The sequence below is a fragment of the Calidris pugnax genome, unplaced genomic scaffold (genome assembly GCF_001431845.1).
Source record: "Calidris pugnax isolate Ruff unplaced genomic scaffold, ASM143184v1 scaffold102, whole genome shotgun sequence".
Lineage (NCBI taxonomy): Eukaryota > Metazoa > Chordata > Aves > Charadriiformes > Scolopacidae > Calidris > Calidris pugnax.
Genome location: NW_015090846.1, coordinates 1855489 through 1873211, shown reverse-complemented (window position 1 = coordinate 1873211; position 17723 = coordinate 1855489). Strand labels below are relative to the sequence as shown.

Below are 17723 nucleotides of genomic sequence, written 5' to 3'. Positions count from 1 at the left end.
GCCAAGTAGGTGAGGAAATCTCTCCCCCCGATTCCATTTCTAAGCAAAGATCCCTCCATGTCCTATCAAAATTCCAGGGTCCAGAGAAAAGAAAGAAAGTAGATGTTTTGAATTTGAAAAAATGAAGCTTCTTTTGAGTTATGATGCAAAACCTACTTTTTTTTTTCTTTGCCTTCCTCATAAAACTTCCAAATTTTAGAGGTTCCTGAACCTCATGAAAAAAAAAAAGAAAAATTATTCAATGTTGGAAGACTGAAATTTTCTGTGATATTCCAAATTCCACAATTTTATGGCCGATTTCCAAGCCTGCCGGTGCCGGGGTGCGATCACCAGGGGAACTCAAGACTTTAACTCTCGCAGCCGAGGCTGAGCAGCCGCGGTTTAAGTGTCACCGCTGCCTGCGGAGAAAAACCCATGGTTTTGAGCAGAATTGGCTGCCCTCCCCGGGAGAAGACGAAAAGTGCAGGTGCTCAAGCTGTTCTGCGAGTGCCATCCAGGGGAGGAGAGCTGTATGTACCGCGGCTGCTGCTTGGGGGGGGACGACTCGGAGGGAGGTAGGGGGTTAAAGCCTGATTTTTTTGTGCTTGTGGGTGTTGAATGGGGGGAGACAACCCAAGTGAAAGAAGACTGAAATTTTCTGTGATATTCCAAATTCCACAATTTTATGGCCGATTTCCAAGCCTGCCGGTGCCGGGGTGCGATCACCAGGGGAACTCAAGACTTTAACTCTCGCAGCCGAGGCTGAGCAGCCGCGGTTTAAGTGTCACCGCTGCCTGCGGAGAAAAACCCATGGTTTTGAGCAGAATTGGCTGCCCTCCCCGGGAGAAGACGAAAAGTGCAGGTGCTCAAGCTGTTCTGCGAGTGCCATCCAGGGGAGGAGAGCTGTATGTACCGCGGCTGCTGCTTGGGGGGGGACGACTCGGAGGGAGGTAGGGGGTTAAAGCCTGATTTTTTTGTGCTTGTGGGTGTTGAATGGGGGGAGACAACCCAAGTGAAATGCCTGAAGCTTTCTAAAGCTCACCCAAGCCATCCGCAGGATGAGGGTACAAGCAAATTGGTTAAGACATGAAGTGTCAGGAGTTTGTGAAGTGACTGGAACCTTCACAGCTGGTCTAAAAATCCTGATTTCAGTGGTTAGTTTGTGTGTCCCCCCCTCCGGCTTCCCCTGCTGTGGGGTGTGGCAGAGAGCAGCCCTAGGGACATCTCTGTTCCTTTCCCCAAGGCGAGGGGCTATTGCCTGAAAAAAAACACTCAAACCTTGGAGGGAGAACCCATCCCATGCTGCTGCCAGTCACCATCCCGGGGCTACTGGGCATTTAACGGTGCTAAAGCACCAAGGAGCAGTGAGAAAACACATTTTTCCCTCCTTGCCGTATAAATTAATGGGGTGAATAAACTGTTTTGAACTGTTGCCATCCTCCAGGCACTTTAAAAGGAAGCTTTTTTGCTCTGTGGCTGCGGTGGCCCGGGGATGCCCACGGGGACCGGGACACCCCACTCCATCCCCCCACCCCGCACAAGGGAGAACCCATCCCATGCTGCTGCCAGTCACCATCCCGGGGCTACCGGGCACCAAGGAGCAGCGAGAAAACACATTTTTCCCTCCTTGCCGTATAAATTAATGCGGTGAAAAAACTGTTTTCAGCTGTTGCCATCCTCCAGGCACTTTAAAAGGAAGTTTTTTTGCTGTGTGGCTGCGGTGGCCCCGGGGATGCCCACGGGGACCGGGCCACCCCACTCCATCCCCCCACCCCGCGCCTCCCCGGGGCGCTGTTGGCCGCTACCGGCGTTAGGATGGGGTTGTGTGAGCGGGGAGGGACCGGAGCTCACCTTGAGGATGAGCGGGTTGCGGAGCATGCTGTCCCGGCCCACCCCCAGCCGCTCGTTCTCGCTGCCCGGCTCCACCTCGTCCAGGGATAGCGGCTGTCGCGGGGCCGCCGTGTGGCCGCCTGCCATGTCGCCCACCCCGGGGCCAAGGCGGGCGGCTTTGACCTGCCCGGTGAGGAGAAAGGCCTCGCCGTGGAGCTGCAGCTCCCACCCGTGAGCGTAGGGACGGGGGGTGTGTGTATGTGTGTGGCGGTGTCCCGTCTCCTAGCAACCGCCGCCGCCGGTCCGTCGCTTTGATGGGTCCGGCCGGGGCCGCTTCCGCTGGACGAGGAGGAACGGAGAGTCCGGGAGCAGCGCGGTGCGGGGGGAGCGGTGTTGCCGTCGGACGTCGCGGGAGCGTGCGCGGCTCGGAGGTGCGGCGGGTGGCCCCGGGCCGGACCGTTATCCCCCGGCCGGACCGTTATTCCCTAGGGCCGGTGGTGGCCTGGCTGGGGAGAGACCGGTGGGGAGAGTGTCAGGGTACCTGAGGGGATTGCGTTTTTCCCGCTTCGGTGCCACCCAGAGGCCTGGGGGTGCTCTGGGTGCCGGCCTCGGTAGTCCCGGAGAGAGGCGGGGGGTAACGGCGGGCATGCCCCGGGGGGTGGGACCTGCCTCCGCGCAGGGGAGGCCTGGCCGCGGCCTGGCTCTCAGCACGGTGCTGGGGCGAGCTGTGCGGGGCCTGGGGCCCGTCCTCAGAGCTGTGCGGGATCTGGGGCCCGTCCCCAGAGCTGTGCGGGGCCTGGTGCCCGTCCGCAGAGCTGTGCGGGGCCTGGGGCCCGGCCCCAGAGCTATGGGGTGGTGCGGGGTCTGGTGTCTCTCTCCAGGGGTCTCAGGGCAGCCGTTTCCCAGCGGCAGTGAGGAGGTAACATCTGGTCCCGGTCAGCACCGTAAAGTGTTTTGGGGATGTGAAAGTCAAGGTCTCGTGTTTCAGAGATGACGGGATGTTGTTTTCTAAGTGGTTTTTATGTGTTGGCTGTAGAAAACGTGCTAAAAAATACTTCCTGCCTGCTCTCTGTAACTCTGTGGCTTTCAGGAATGGGTTTGTTCTGGTTACAGAGTCTGTCGCAGCTGCAGGTCTCGCCGAAGCTTGGGCTTCTTTGAACACAGGCAAAGCCAGTCCAAAGCTTCTAATTAGATAACTTGTTTTTAGTGCTGATTGGTTTAGTATTTCTTTATTACTTCTAGCTTGTTGCTGTTTCAGTGCTGAAAGCAGAGTTGAATACAGCAGCTTGTCATCTCTTAGTTATTAAAAAACAGCTTAAAGCTAACAGGTATTAAAGTGTATCTTTGTTGTTGTAGGAAGGCAGTTTTAAGGCAATACAGCTGTGATGCACATCTGTTTGATGAAGAAGGTGTTGCATTTTCATAGTCACTTTGCAAAATTAGCTGGATTGAAAAGTAAGTATCTTTATTGTCTGTTTCTAAGATAATATTAAGTAGTTCCCTTGTATTTTAATGTTTTGGGCTGTTTTTTTAAATGTGTAACGGTACATAGATTATAGCACTTGAGTAAAACTCATCTTTTTTTATTTAAGGTAAGAAAAAATATGACAGAAGAAGCAAGTGCAGATGATTTTCAAGTTCAGAATTTTCTCAAGAAGAAGAAAAAGAGAAAACGCAAAGAATACAATAAGAAACATGAAAATGATGAAGGAGAAAGTATAGAAAATGCAGAGCCTAGCCGTGCTTCTCCACTGCTGTTTGAAGATCGAGCAGCACAGAATGGTGAAAGTTGTAAAAAGAAGAAAAAAAAACACAAGGAGAAGATGCAACAGTCTTTGTTAGATAATTCTTGTGTAGGACTGGAATGTGAAATCAGTAACGAAACTGGAGTGGATGTCTCCCAAAAGAAAAAAAAAAAGAAAAAAAAGAAGCGAAAGTATAATGATAGTACAGATGATCACAATGATGTAAGTTGTGTGGTATTAAATCACCATCCTGTTGATCGTTGCCAGCAGATCAATGCTGATTACGTTTATTTAAAACAACCTGCTAAGAAGAAAAAAAAAGAAAAATTGCCTGAAGGGGATGAGGTATGTGAGCTGCCCATCTCAGAAGCAGGTGATCAAAATGACAATAAAAAACCAAAAAAGAAGAGGAGGAAGAAGAAGAAAAGAAGCAGTAGTACCCAAGATACGCAGGACAACACAGATGTGACTGTTGAGCAGTCGCTGTTGACAAGTGCTGAGCGAAACAGGCAAGGGGAAGACACAGTCTTGGCTACAGAAGAGGGTGCTGTGGCAACGCCTCAGCCATGGCAGGAAGATGGTGACTGTGATGCTGCTTCTCTCATGAGCGAAGATTCTTTGGATGTACCTGCTAATTTTTCAAAGCAGACTAAAGCGGATGATCGATCTCAAAAAACTCCATCGCATGCTCGGAAGACAGTAAAAAGCAGTGCCTTCGTCATGGAAGACAGCTCTTCAGAATCTGATGTAATGTAAGTGTAGGGTTTGGTTTTGTTTGTTTGTTTTCTTTTCCCACCTCTCAGATACATTTTTGTCACATTATTTGGGTCCCAGATTTTTCTTCGGTCTGTATTGTATGTGTTTTTAAAAACAACTTCAAAAACCTTTATGTTATGTTAAGGTGTTATGGAGACCTACTTTAGAGCTCAGTTATCAATACAAAAGAATACAATGCCATTGCCTTCAATGTAGAATATTTTAAAACCTGTAGGTATAGACATAATTTATGTGCAAGTAATTCATATTTAGTAAAAAAAAAAAAAAAAGGGGCGGGGGGAGGGGAAGAGTGCGATTTCTGTTTGTTAAATTTGGTGTTTATATTGACTTGTAGGCATTTTTGCCAAACATATAGTTTGGTCAGCTTAAGAATTTAGAGTTTTGTGCACACAAATGCTGATATAAGTAGCTGTTGGTGCTTTTGCAGTGTCTAGAACCCACAGTAAGAGCACTCGTAAGAGACGGAAACGTTCTGTGTTGCCAGCAGTAGAAGAGACACTATTTCTTTTGCATGTCCATGTGTGAGAGTTTTGTGGGAAAGGTGTGGATTTTCAAAACTTCAGCAAGCTCTTTGAATGTATTAAATATAGAAATTTGATAATAAATTATGTCTATGTTAAAAGGTTGAAAATACAAGGGGGTAGATGTGTGGAGTATTCCTTGTTCTTTAATTAATGAACATGTTCATTCTTTTGTACGGTAGAGACAGTAACAAAATCTCTGTTTCACAGCTCTAATGGTGTATTTTATTTTACTTTTTTTTTTTTTTTTTTTTTTTTCCCCCACATCAGGACACCAGAACCCTTGGGATCAAATAGAAAGAAGGACCCAAATAGTTCCGATACTGAAATGGCAGCCTCTGATAAGCTTAGCGTGAATGATGAAGAGTTTATAAACTCCACCATGTGTTCAGTTGTGGATTTGGATGTTGCAAAACAAGAATTGGAAGAGTTTATTCCTCATGTGAGGAATATATCAGACAGTTCAATCAGGAAGATGGCAGGAAGAGACCTAGTGAGGTTTAAGCAGTTTAAAAAACAAGGTGAGCTCTCGAAGTGTTGTTGTAGTGAGGGAGGACTGTGCAGCTGTGCTAATATTTTGACAGAGAAAAAGTAGTTCAGTTTTGTATCTTAATCTGTCACGTGCATGGAATCTTGTTCACTTCATTCCAATGGACATATTTTCTGTTTCTCTGCTTTGTAGCATCTACTTCCTCATTTTTTTTTTTTTTTTTTTTTTCCCCCACATCAGGACACCAGAACCCTTGGGATCAAATAGAAAGAAGGACCCAAATAGTTCCGATACTGAAATGGCAGCCTCTGATAAGCTTAGCGTGAATGATGAAGAGTTTATAAACTCCACCATGTGTTCAGTTGTGGATTTGGATGTTGCAAAACAAGAATTGGAAGAGTTTATTCCTCATGTGAGGAATATATCAGACAGTTCAATCAGGAAGATGGCAGGAAGAGACCTAGTGAGGTTTAAGCAGTTTAAAAAACAAGGTGAGCTCTCGAAGTGTTGTTGTAGTGAGGGAGGACTGTGCAGCTGTGCTAATATTTTGACAGAGGAAAAGTAGTTCAGTTTTGTATCTTATCTGTCAAGTGCATGGAATCTTGTTCACTTCATTCCAATGGACGTAGTTTTTGTTTCTCTGCTTTGTAGCAAGTATTTCCTCATTGTGGAATTGCAGTCCAAAGCACGTGTGTACATTAGCTGCTCCTAGTGCTTGTTTTGTCTCTTTTCAGTTTTCTTTTTTCACCTTTAGAATTTGTTGATCTTTCATTAGGTGAGTCATGGTTTGGGCTGGGCTGGCCACTAAAACAAACAACAGATGCTCTCTCTTCCCCAGTGAAGGAGGAGAGAAACTTACCAGAAAAGAAACTAAACTACTTCAATGAAATATTAATAATAAAATAATAAGAAGAAAATATAATAATAGTTATAAGAAAATAATGAAATATATACAAAGCCCTGTAGAGCTCCGAGGGTGATGATCACATTGACAGGCACTGGGAGAGTCCCAGACTGGACTCGGCAACGGATGGGAGCTGAACTCAGGAACTGGATTCAGGGACACACAGGTTGGGATGAAAGGCAGGCAGACAGACAGAATCCTCCTTGGATGTCAGCCATTGAAGAAAAAGAGCTGACCCTTTGATCCCTCAACTTTTATACTGAGCGTGATGCCGATGGGATGGAGTCCCCTGTCTTGTCCGCTCCTCCCTGCTGGTGTGACCCCTCTACGCTCTTCCTCTTCTGACCCTCCAACAGGGTGTATAACAAAGTTAGCTGGTCTTGGTTCTATCCCTCAGCTTTTATACTGAGCGTGATGCCGATGTGTATAACAAAGTTAGCTGGTCTTGGTTGTTACAGCAATAAGTATGAGCAAGAGCCTCTACATACTGTTCCTTGGCATTAGCTAGAAATATTCACTCCTAAAAGCCTGTGCTGTCTGAAAAACGTGTCGTTAATTTCAGTGAGTTCAGTTAGTTAGAAGAGGCTTAGCTGAAAAGCAAATTTACTGAAAAGAAAATTCATTCTGCTTTACCTCAAACCAGGATACTGTGTTTGCTAAAACCTGAAATATAATGCATGAGACGTGGTACTTGAGGTTTGTTGTTCTTTTTGGTGTTTGTTTGTTTTGTTTTGTTTTTTAAATAAAACTTTCTGTATATTTTAGGTATCGCGGTCAAGTTTGGCAGATTTTCCCAGAAGGAAAATAATCAAATCCGGAAAAATATTGAAGAGTTCTTATTGATTACTGGAATAGACAGTGCTGAGAAACTCCTCTTTACCTCAAGGTATCCAGAAGATAAAGAAACTATCAAACGCCTAAAAGCAGAACATCATTTTTGTGAAAAAATTTGTAAGTATTTCAGTTCCTTCTCAAATAGCTAAGTATTAGATTCCATAACCTGGTGATTTCAGTATCTATTTTCTAACGTTTTTTTTTTAATTGAAAAGCACTAATGTTGCTAAATTTGGCAAAAAAAAAAAGGGGCATGCTGCTGAGATTATGTAGTTGGTAATCTGTACTTTATACTATTCTTAATACCTTTTCTCAGTTATGGAGAGGTTAGAGGTTAAAATATTGTCACAATTAGCAGCACTTAGAGACTTTTAAACTTGCATTTGGGCGTTATGGCTTAAGGTGCATTATTTGCTAGACTTTAATTAACAGAGTGATTTATTAATGGGAGCTGTGATTAAATCCTGCCTAAAATCGTCAACCATTCTTAGAGCACATAATGAGTGGCAAGTTTAGGAATAAGTAAGTGATGGCTTCTCAGAAACTGAAGGAAATTAGGTCATTAGCCAAAGTAGCTAGTTTTCATGGCTGTCTCGTGTCTCTCTGTTAATGGGCATATTCAGTGTGTTACTCAGATTTCATCCAGAAGTTACCAAAATTTACAGCCAGGTCATACAATTTGTAGCTGATGAGTAACAGGTTCATGCTTGAGAGTTCAAAAGTTCAGTTTTTCAGTATTTGCCCACACATGCGCACAGGGGCACACAATTATTTACCAGCTGTTCCATGCACCATCCTATCACAGTCAGAACAATCACATCTTCAAAATTCTCAGGAGATTCTGTTCAGACTATTTCCTGTGCAGTTACCAAAGTGTTGTAGGGTATGTTCTCTTGAATGGAGAGAATCTGTCACTGATAGCATGCTCATGGAAATGTATGTCGTTCAGTTTTGTTTTGGCTTTGTTGAAATAGCCTCACGAGTGTGAGAAATGTTTCTTAAAAATTAATCATTTACCTTCTAGCTGAGGGCATACCACGACCCTGGAGGCTGATATATTATCGAGCAAGAAAGATGTTTGACCCAAATAATTATAAAGGGAGGTGAGTAATTTGACAGAGTTTCTGAATGCTAATATCAGTCTCTGATATTTATTTGTACATTAAAAATGGACATAAATGAAGATAATCTCCCCAGTTTGTGCCAGTTACTGTGACTTAATTGACAATTCATTTTTCTGACTGTTCCTTATAAATTCCTCAGTTTTAAAGTGTGACTTAAAATGGTAGTGATGAGTAACATTGAAACACCTGGAAGGATTACAGCTCTTTTAAGACATTGGCATGGTTTGAATTTACAGCTGAAGCTGTGCCCATTTCCTCAACTAGGTATAGTAAGGAAGAAAAAGAAAAATTAAAGAAGTATCATGCTCTGCATGGGAATGATTGGAAGAAGATCTCCGAGTTGATGTCCCGTTCTAACCTCTCAGTTGCTATGAAATACTCTGAAATCAAGTCAGGTATGTAATTTTATGGAAAACAATTTATTCTGTATATTGCAATTTAAAAAGTTATTTTAACTGCATGTTGTATGTGCCCTAAACTTTAGGAAAAAAATCCCTTGAGTGGATTTTTTCTTTTTAATGATTTGTGGTGGTTCTTTTCTTGAAATCCACTGATTGCATTTTCATACAGAAGAGCTAAGAACAGTTTCTGATAGAAAAGGGAAAAGAAGTGGAACAAATGCAGCTCTTTATTAAATGGAACTGGCTTCTAAATGGATGCTTTCAGGGGAAGGGTGAGAGGAATTTAGTGGCCAGGCTTTTTGAAAGGTAGAAACTAGAGCTCAGTGCTGTTCTCCAGTGATTAGACTGAACTCCTCTCTCAAATCTGGTACACAGAAGGCTTTCTGGGAAGTGTGTTACGTAGCTGGTCCTGTAAATAAGAGTAATGCAAAGTGAAGCATTTGCTCTTTTGCTGTTTTTTCTTAATAATTTATGATACATCATACCTTAACCTTATGTTTCAATTTTAGCTGCTAATTATGGTCCTTGGTCAAAAGAAGAGACCCAGAAGTTAATGCATGCAGTGGAGGAGGTGATTAGGAAAAGAATGGAAAAGGAAGATGCAGATTCTCTTTCATCATCGGAAAAGTCACATAGAGAGGTCTCAATTGACCGGGAGACGCTGTACCAGAAATTACCGTGGACTGAGATTGAAGCTAAAGTGGGAACTCGATATTGGAGACAATGCAAACAGAAATGGTAAGGTTCTACCTTTACTGTATTGAGATATACTAAATTGAGATGGTGAAATGAGTTCTGGCGAGCATTTAACTCCATTCCACAAAATTTTTGTACCATGATGATTGTTTGGTAAGATGGATAATAAGTAAGTTGAAGACTCCAGAAGATATGTTGCAAATGTTTTTGAGACAAATAAATAATTCCTTGCTAGCTGTGGTAAGTTTTCTTCTTGCTGTGATATTGAAGCCTGATTTCGGCCTCTCTGTGGCAGTAACATCTTGAAGACACTTGCTTTTCATGCTTGGGATTTCTTGAAATGATGTAAACCTTTTCTTGTGTGTTTTCAAAGGACTGCAATTTTGACAAACAAGATGACCAAAGGGCAGCAGGTGTATAGGGGGACCAAAGGATTACAGGCCAAGATCAGTCTTATTAAAAGGTATAGTTCAGAGTTACTGGGATGTTTTTGTATCTCTTACTGTTCTGAGTTGTGTTTATAAAAACCTGCTGGGTGAGAATGGCATGCCTGCAATTTCATACAGGTTTCACAATCACTTTTCTTTGGACAAAATGTCCCATGACTTCTGCCTGGAGGAGCTGTGAGTATTATTGAATTCATTTCTTGAATTCTGCCAACAAACTGCTTCTGTGTTATATTCACAGGTTGTATGAAATGAAAGTGGAGGATGCTAATGAAGTAAACTGGGAAGAACTCAGTCATATCATTGGGTAATCTTTTTCCCCTCTTTTTATGGATACAAAGGATAGATAAAGCAGATGGTCTTAAAAATTCCACAAAAGAATCAAAATTCTTAGACCTCTGCAACTATAGGAACAGACATTTAGTTTGGTAACATACAGTTGTATAGCCTTGCATAGTACTCAGCAACAAACTCACTTTTAACCGCTTCAGGCAACCCTCATTGTGCTCCCAGCACGTTCTGTGTACTAGAACTGTGTTATTTATTTACTCTGTGCTAAAGTCTCTGATAAAAGACTTCTCCAGGTGTTAATCACCACGAGCATCACTCTCATGAATGGATAACACAATAACAACTACACTTTTTAATAGTTCCTTGCACCACTAATTCTTTGAACTCTTCCCTTTTCAGAGATGTCCCTAAAGCCTATGTTCAAGCAAAATTTTATAAGCTAAAAGTCTCCTGTGTTCCTTTGTGGCAAAAAAAGACTTTTTCTGGTCAGTATCACAGCTCTTTGTATATACTCCTTAAGGTTTTTGCTTGAATCTAAGAGGATATGTATTCTGGCTTAACGCTTTCTTAGTTAGCTTTCCCCTAAGTAAACTGGGTTCAAAATCTCAGGCTTTATACTTATTTTACTAAATGATTTTTTTTTTTTTAAACAACAGTTTACTTTCAATGGCATCTTCATGCAGTGCTTATCAACCCCTTTAATGCCTTTGCTTTAAAAGTTTTATGACTGCTTTTTTAGTGTACCTTTGCATGTATGTGTCTGATCTACCCCGCAGCCACTCGAATTACTATGGAATAGTGAGATTTTTTTTTGCATTTGGCACTGACAAAATAATTGCTGTCTGTGAGATCCTGTTTCCCCTGGGCATCCAGTTCTCCTAAAGATCTAATTAAGACTACTTTTTTTGTTTTTTCCTTTTTCTTTTCCCAAAGAAATTATTGATTATCTTTTTGAAGAGAAACTTCCAGAACTTGAAGAACAGTTAGAAAAAAGGAAGGGGAAATGCCTTAGTTCTGACAATTCAACAGCTGGTCAACAGCAAAAGGCTTTCCGACTTGGTGACATTTTTGACTCCAGTGAAGACAGTGATTAATGGGTTGTCTTAAAAACAATTCCACATCTGCATATTTAACGACAAAAGGGATCTGGTTAAAAGTAGGTGCAGATCAACAGGTACACAGGTTATCTAATAATGGGAAAATTAAAGACAATGCATGTCTGATTTTCGTGTTTCATGTTGAAGACTGAGGTAAACACAGTTCTTGTGCTACCTTTTATTACCTTTGGTTTTGGAAGTCTTTTTTAAGCATCCAGGTTGCTCTCTGAATGTCTCAAAAATAGCATTTCCACTGCCTTTTTTTCTATTGAGTTGGAAGGTGCTGTTCACCTGCTGTGCATGGCCTTGTTTTTCAGAACTTCAATGAATTTTAAACCATTTTAAAAAATGACAGCTTTCAATTTACTTTTAAATATCTATAATAAACAAATACGAAGACATCTGTGTTGATGGAAACAGCACAATGTTGAGTTTGGTTTTTTTAACAGAGATCATCTTAAAAGCAACTGATTTTTATTTTTGATGTAGACTTGTACTTTTATCAGCACTTCCAGAGAAGAGGGGTTTTGGTCCATTACTGTTCCTAAAATGTAATGTTATTTCATGCCAACTAGAACAATGCATTTAAAATGTTTTTGTTAATATTTGGAATACAAAGACAAAATGAACAATGTATATATATACATACATATATATTTTTATTGTGCCAAGGAGAATTTCTACCTTTTTATAAGAAAGTTGAGGGGTAAGATGGAGGTTGTACTTATGTTGCTGTATGATATTTGACTATCTGCCTAGAGTCATTATTTGTAAATTGACCGATGAATGTGTTAAAATAAATAATAAATTTTACTGTGCGTTTAAAGTATTTGTACGGCTTGTTTATATTTCTTGTATGTTGTGTTAGAAAGAAGACGTGGTCTCTGACATACTGCTTTTTGATGGCCATTTTGATAAGTGAAAATTTGCTTTTTTAATTTTAGGAATTGTCATCGAAAACGCAGAACTTCCAGCAGCTTGAAAAAAAGGCCTTGTTGGAGGCTCCTCTAGACTGTGACTTATAGAAACGGATGTTAAATGAGAATTTTCCATACTTAACCGTAGTCTGACTTTAGTTCCTCTGAAGATAGATAAGAATGTGATTTTTGTGGGATGGGTGAGATGCCCCATGAGATAAATCACTGGTAGGAGGGTAAGTTTTCCAGCCAAGAGATGAAATGGTGGGGGAAGCAAGTAGCAGCTCCCTGGCACTTAGGTCTTTGATTTGCTTCTGTTGCCTGATGAGTTTAAAGGTTAAAAGCTGGAGAACTTGAATTTTTTAAGTTTTTTTCCTGGAAGATGGAGATTATCTGAATTTTCTGTAGGCTAGAGGACAGACAGCAGTGTGGTTATAGAGTTTGTAGAGCAGGTCTCACAGAAAAAGCCTACCTCCATGACAAGATTGGTTTTATCCATTGCTTTAAAGGGAAACTTTTCAAGGCAGATTCGTGCTGATGCATTATTTTGCAGAGAAATTGCTTTTAACCAGCGAGAAAGCCAGGGCAGGAACTAAATCTGACCTCTGGCACACAGGAAAAAAGGGAGATGCTGTCTCTGCCCTGGGAAGAGAGTAGGGAAACAATTCCTTACCCCATCTCCTTTGGTAATTGATGGTTTGGGGGGAGGAGACACCACTCGGTCATTTCTCGGTTGCTGGATAATGGCACTTAAGAGGGCATAAGGAAGAAATTCTTCCCTTTGCCATCATCTTATAAAGGCTCCCGGGAGTGCTGGCGGGGGATGCAGTTGTTTTGTGTGGATATCTGAATATTATTGAAAACAGAGCAAATTTGCAGAGATTTAAAAAAAACCCCAACAGAAAACAACCAGCCTCCACCAGGTGCTGAGGGAAATAACACTGACAAAGCTTTGTGGGTCAGGTCTACGATATATAAGAGCATGACAGATCCTTCAAGTTTAAAAAGCACTGCGAGTCCCTCCCAAAAACTTTGATTCAAGCAGATATGTCTCTTCAAGCGTTTTTCCTGGAGCATTAATGGCCCAAAGGGTGTTATAGAAACAAATATCTCTCCCAGCTGTGTGGCATTAGCAAAGTTGGAGACAGCTGGGTTACAAGAGCTGTGTTTGCAGCAGAGAAATACTGCAAAGCTGGGGAGTGTTGGGGTGCCAGCTGCTGAAAATCGATCAGAACTTGCCTTTTTCACCCCTCCCTTAGAATCATAGAATGGTCTAGGTTGGAAGAGACCCTTGGGATCATCGAGTCCAACCATCTCCCCTACTCTACAAAGTCCTCCCCTACACCATGTCCCTTAGCACTGCATCTAAACGGCCCTTAACCACAGCCAGGGATGGTGACTCCACCACCACCCTGGGCAGCCTGTTCCAATGCCCTATCACTCTTTCGGTGACAAATTCTTTCCTAATGTTCAATCTAAGCCTACCCTGTTGGAGCTTGAAGCCATTCCCTCTCGTTCTGTCACTAATTACCTGTGAGAAGAGACCAGCACCAACCCCTCTGAAAAACTGTAAATAATCTCTTGGGTCCCCCAGAACCTGGCGTGCAGCGTTGGCTCTGTCACCTTTGATTGTCTTAATTCTCTCTGTGAGGCAGTACAGACACCCCCCCCAACCCCTGCCGTGCCTCAGTTTCCCGCCGCGCTCCCCGCGCTACTGGCCCTTTAAGGGGCTCTCCCCGAAGGGGCGGGGCTTGTGGGCATGAGGGAGCGACCCCGCCCGCGGCGGGAGGGTGGAGGGGGAGGCTGGAGCTTACTTCCGCCGGCTGGGCCGGAAGCGCGGGGAGCGCGGCGGGGCGGGCGGACGGGGAGAGGCGGCGGCCAGGGTGGTGTCGGTCTGAGGTGAGTGGGAGAAGGACGGGGCTCGGCTTCCCGCCCCGCGGCCACGCTTCTCGCCCGCGGTCACTCTCCTCGCCGCCGAGGAGGCTGGGTTCCCCTCAGGTTCCCTTTTGTCTCCGTCCCCTCACGCCGCCTGAGGGGAGGTGCTGCCCTGCTGGGCCGGGCCGGGCCTGCTCGGCGGGAAGGGAGCAGCGCCTTAAGGGCTCGGGTGGGCCTTTGGGAGGTGGGAGGTGCGGCCTGGGAGCTGGCGAGGGGAGCTGTTGGTGAGTGTCCCGTGGTCCCCCGGGCGGCGGGACCGGTAACGGGGAGGGGCAGAACGGGGAAACCGAAACTCCGTGCTGTGGGCTGGGCCGGGTGTGTGTTCTCAGCTGTTTGCAGCCGTTTAAACTTGTGGGAAGCGGAGAGTTACAGGTAAAGGGGCTTCTGGCAGCTGAGGTTTGTGTATCCGAGTGCGTTCGTTTAAGTAATTTCTTTCCTCAACGTAGGTAGGTAGATTTTCTTACACCTTTTGTTAGGAAGAGCTGCCATAACTGCTGCGCTGCCCGCATTTGAATGGCAGAGGGGATTCAGGTGCAAATCATACTTATCACTTAAATGTGTGTTTAATATAAAGTGTGCTAATTTAAATCCCAAAGCCGTTCTTAATCTGTAGCGCGTGAACTGAACTGGTTTCTGGTGATGACCGTTTTGCTCTAGATCTCTGAAATTACCATCAAGACTCGGTTACCAGAGGATGCTTTGTTGAAGGAACCGCTTTGCAGAGCCGCACTCGAGGGCACGTATGGCTGAAGGTCTCGGTCCCCTTCCCCACCTGCAGGAGAGCTCTCTTTTCTTTCCCACCATGTGACCTGCCACACCTGCACAGCAAAGAGCTTCCTTTGCCAAAGGTAAACACCACCATTGTTTCTTTTCCCCAGTCTGTGTGTATAGGGGAAATGCATGATTTTGCTTTATCTAGGTTCTCCTTTTGTATTCCTTGTTATGCTAAATAGCAGAAACAATTACCATCGTTCCTTTTATATAGTTAGTTCAAGTGTTCATGCTTTTGCAGTATTTTGTTGAGTTTTTCAGGCTAGCAGGATCTGAGATGACTGTATTGCTGCTTAGTGAAGAACTTTTGTTATTAGAGGAAGCAGTCTGTGGTGAGAATTCTATGGTGCTAACTATAATAATAATGAAGACAGGAACGTTCTGCATAAATATCCTTTGTGTTTGACAACAGGGAGTTGTTGACCTATAAATTTTAGCATGAGATTGAGAAAAAAATCTAATTAAATTTTGTACTCATTAGACCTAGATTCCACAGATACCAGTAAAACAACATATAATGAACTTTAGCATCGCAGTTCAGGAAAGCGTGGATTAGGCAGGGATGAGGGGTTTTTTGTAGTATGTAAAGTGAATTTTCACATATTGTTTCATAGCTGACAGATTATGTAGTTCGACTTCTTTTCAGTGCTTTACTTACAGTGTTTGCCATTCAGCAGGCATTTTTCTGTAATGTTTATTTAATGCTTTAATATGTATTTCTGTGATTGTATGCCCCTATATGATATAAGAACATCCGAGAACATAGTGTGTGTGCTGCTAATGAGTTACATAAATCCCAAAACTCATCACACTTGAAAATTAAATACTGTTGTGGCTGAAAGGGAATGTTTTGCTGCTTCCAGTCTTTGGACTTATGTGATTCCTCCTTCTTTCCATCCAAAGAATGAGCACATGTCGATGGTGTACACCTAGTGGTTCTGACACCACTGAGTTCCTGAAGGACTATGCTTCTAAACGGTTGTCCCAGGAAGATCTTGAAGGATCCAACGATGATCTCTGTTACTGCCTGGAGTGTGTGGTTGAATACCACAAAGCAAGGGAAAAATTGCCGTGGTTGCATGAGGTAATTAAGCTATTTGGCCGTTGCCCATTACTGAGCAGGAGGACTTGAAACTGAAGAAAGTCTTCAGAAAATGCTTCTGTGGTCCAGCCTCAGTGTAGGAGGGGGCGGTTTTGTGCAGGGGTTGTGTTCTATTGGTTTTGGGGAGTAGGGTATGTTGTTTTTTAACTGTCTGCTTTTTTTCATATTGAGTTGCAAGAGGACCCTCTTGTTTTGCATATATTCAAATCAATGAGAATTAAAACAGTAGTGGGAAATTGCTGACTGGACATTAGAGCTTGAGCTTTTAGTCATGCTGCGATGGTCTGACATCTGGAAAAAGAACACCTGCCAAACAAACTAACAGTTCTATTTCTTGTATGTATTTTCTTACTTCCTCTGGTTTATGTTCAGCTTTGAGCTTGTTCCTCTTTGTTTGCTTTCACTTTTCATTCATAGTTTTCTACTATGCTTGAATTTCAGAGATCTAACCTTGCAAGCCTGTGAGATTATTTGTGATTAAAAACAATCAAAAGTTTAAAACCCCTTTATTATAAACCCTTCATAGTTCTCCCTCATTAGTATCCATTCTTGTGTTTTGGGAAGCTTGTTTTCCTTTATGTGTATATGTATGTAAAACGAGTTTTTGTAGCTAATTGTTCATAATACAGCTATCTAAAAGATTGCTTTTCAAATTACTCAGCTAGGTTATCTGGAGGGCAATTCCATCTGAGTATATATTGGAATTCAGTGGGGTGACTGGACTGCTGAAAGTTCATTTCTGTGTCTATTAACTGTAGGAAATAACTGGTTTCTAATTGAGGTTTGGAGCAGTTACTGTAGATGAGTCATGTTAAGTGAGCTGAATCCCCTACAAATACTCAGCAAGTCAGTTGGTCTGTTTGCATTGTTTACATTCATCCCACTAATACGTTGCAAAATCTGCAATAAGGCAAGATTATAAAATTGCTTTTCCCATGGTCTTAAATATGATTGTTTTCTGTATTGTGCACTTTATCTTGGCCAGTGGAACAAAACTTTGTGACTAACCTGTGGCCTGAAATAATTATTGAAATGATTTATGAGTATTTAGCAGAATTATAAAAATGCTTTTCGTTTTTAATGCCACTTTCTTAAAAATTATTTTATAATCTTAACTCTGAAGTGAGAGATTTGTGACTTGCACAGTCAAATGCCACATCAAAACTTTATTGTTTCACGTTGTGCTTGGAAAGAAACTTTTCAAAATGAAATTGTAAGTTTTCAGAGTCTAGTCAAGGTTTCTGCGTGTGATAATGCCTTCATTGTTTACTTCCCAGATGCACTTTGTTTAGTTGTTTTTCCTGCTAAATAGGTCTTGTGGGGGTTGGAAACTTCCCGCCTTGTTGCCCGCATTGAGAAATCCATAAGTGAAGAAGCTGGAGAAGACGATGAGTTGTTTATAGTGGATGAGAATGGAGACACACAACTGTCTGGATATGTGGGCCCCGATTTTGAGAATAACCTGCGAGTGCCCCTTCTAGAAATACTGAAATATCCATATCTGCTCCTGCATGAGAAAGTCAGTATGTATCTATCTTGCTGTATACAGTTGGAAAGGCATGGTGTTGTTTCTACTGAAGGAGGTGAAAATAACAAATGGTAGTGAAACTGAAGTACCAATGTGTGTTTGTATATATATTTTATATTTATTTTTACACTAAATATTTGAGTGTATAGATTAGCCCTTACTGTAACTGTGTTTGTCCTTTCAGGTGAGCTGTGTGTAGAAGTGCTCTGTAGAATGGAACGAAGTCACAGCTCCTTTCAGGTCTTTGAGAAATATCCAGGAATTTATCTATTTTTGGTACACCCAAATGAAGTGGTAAGTTACCTTTTCTGTTCTGCTAAAATTTAGTTTTAATA

General features: G+C 42.6%; 3 protein-coding genes across 7 annotated transcripts in view; 2 read left to right on the top strand and 1 right to left on the bottom strand.

Moving 5' to 3' along the window:
* CFAP77 (cilia and flagella associated protein 77) overlaps positions 1 to 2073 on the bottom strand; it is a 63925-nt gene extending 61852 nt beyond the window's left edge. Inside the window, exon 1 of the mRNA XM_014942792.1 lies at positions 1831 to 2073. Within this exon, the coding sequence (XP_014798278.1) occupies positions 1831 to 1956 (126 nt within the window). The 5' untranslated portion in view covers positions 1957 to 2073. The remainder of the gene's footprint in view (positions 1 to 1830) is intronic.
* Positions 2074 to 2186: 113 nt separating this feature from the next.
* Positions 2187 to 11964, top strand: TTF1 (transcription termination factor, RNA polymerase I). Of its 5 annotated transcripts, none has more exons than XM_014943070.1 (12): positions 2188 to 2240; positions 3166 to 3264; positions 3402 to 4306; positions 5123 to 5373; positions 7012 to 7197; positions 8105 to 8183; positions 8469 to 8599; positions 9115 to 9343; positions 9675 to 9764; positions 9989 to 10054; positions 10438 to 10523; positions 10972 to 11964. In XM_014943070.1, the coding sequence occupies exons 3-12, from the start codon at positions 3414 to 3416 to the stop codon at positions 11130 to 11132; spliced, it is 2172 nt and encodes a 723-aa protein (XP_014798556.1). In that variant the 5' UTR covers positions 2188 to 2240; positions 3166 to 3264; positions 3402 to 3413; the 3' UTR covers positions 11133 to 11964. The 5 variants fall into 5 exon arrangements, with proteins under 5 accessions (XP_014798560.1, XP_014798556.1, XP_014798557.1 ...); XM_014943071.1 differs by lacking the exon at positions 2188 to 2240 and adding an exon at positions 2241 to 2346; XM_014943072.1 differs by lacking the exon at positions 2188 to 2240 and adding an exon at positions 2268 to 2329.
* Positions 11965 to 13909: 1945 nt separating this feature from the next.
* SETX (senataxin) overlaps positions 13910 to 17723 on the top strand; it is a 28035-nt gene continuing 24221 nt past the window's right edge. Inside the window, exons 1-5 of the mRNA XM_014942959.1 lie at positions 13910 to 13951; positions 14645 to 14835; positions 15662 to 15842; positions 17173 to 17383; positions 17573 to 17682. Coding sequence (XP_014798445.1) covers positions 15663 to 15842; positions 17173 to 17383; positions 17573 to 17682 — 501 coding nt within the window. The 5' untranslated portion in view covers positions 13910 to 13951; positions 14645 to 14835; position 15662. The remainder of the gene's footprint in view (positions 13952 to 14644; positions 14836 to 15661; positions 15843 to 17172; positions 17384 to 17572; positions 17683 to 17723) is intronic.

What these genes read in the sequence shown, in the direction of transcription:
- TTF1 (XM_014943070.1), top strand. Translation starts at nt 3,414, where the DNA reads ATGACAGAAGAAGCAAGTGCAGATGATTTTCAAGTTCAGAATTTTCTC. An exon ending in AAGATCAGTCTTATTAAAAG is followed by an intron (nt 9,765 to 9,988) that starts GTATAGTTCAGA and finishes TTATATTCACAG; the next exon opens with GTTGTATGAAATGAAAGTGG. An exon ending in GCAAAAAAAGACTTTTTCTG is followed by an intron (nt 10,524 to 10,971) that starts GTCAGTATCACA and finishes CTTTTCCCAAAG; the next exon opens with AAATTATTGATTATCTTTTT.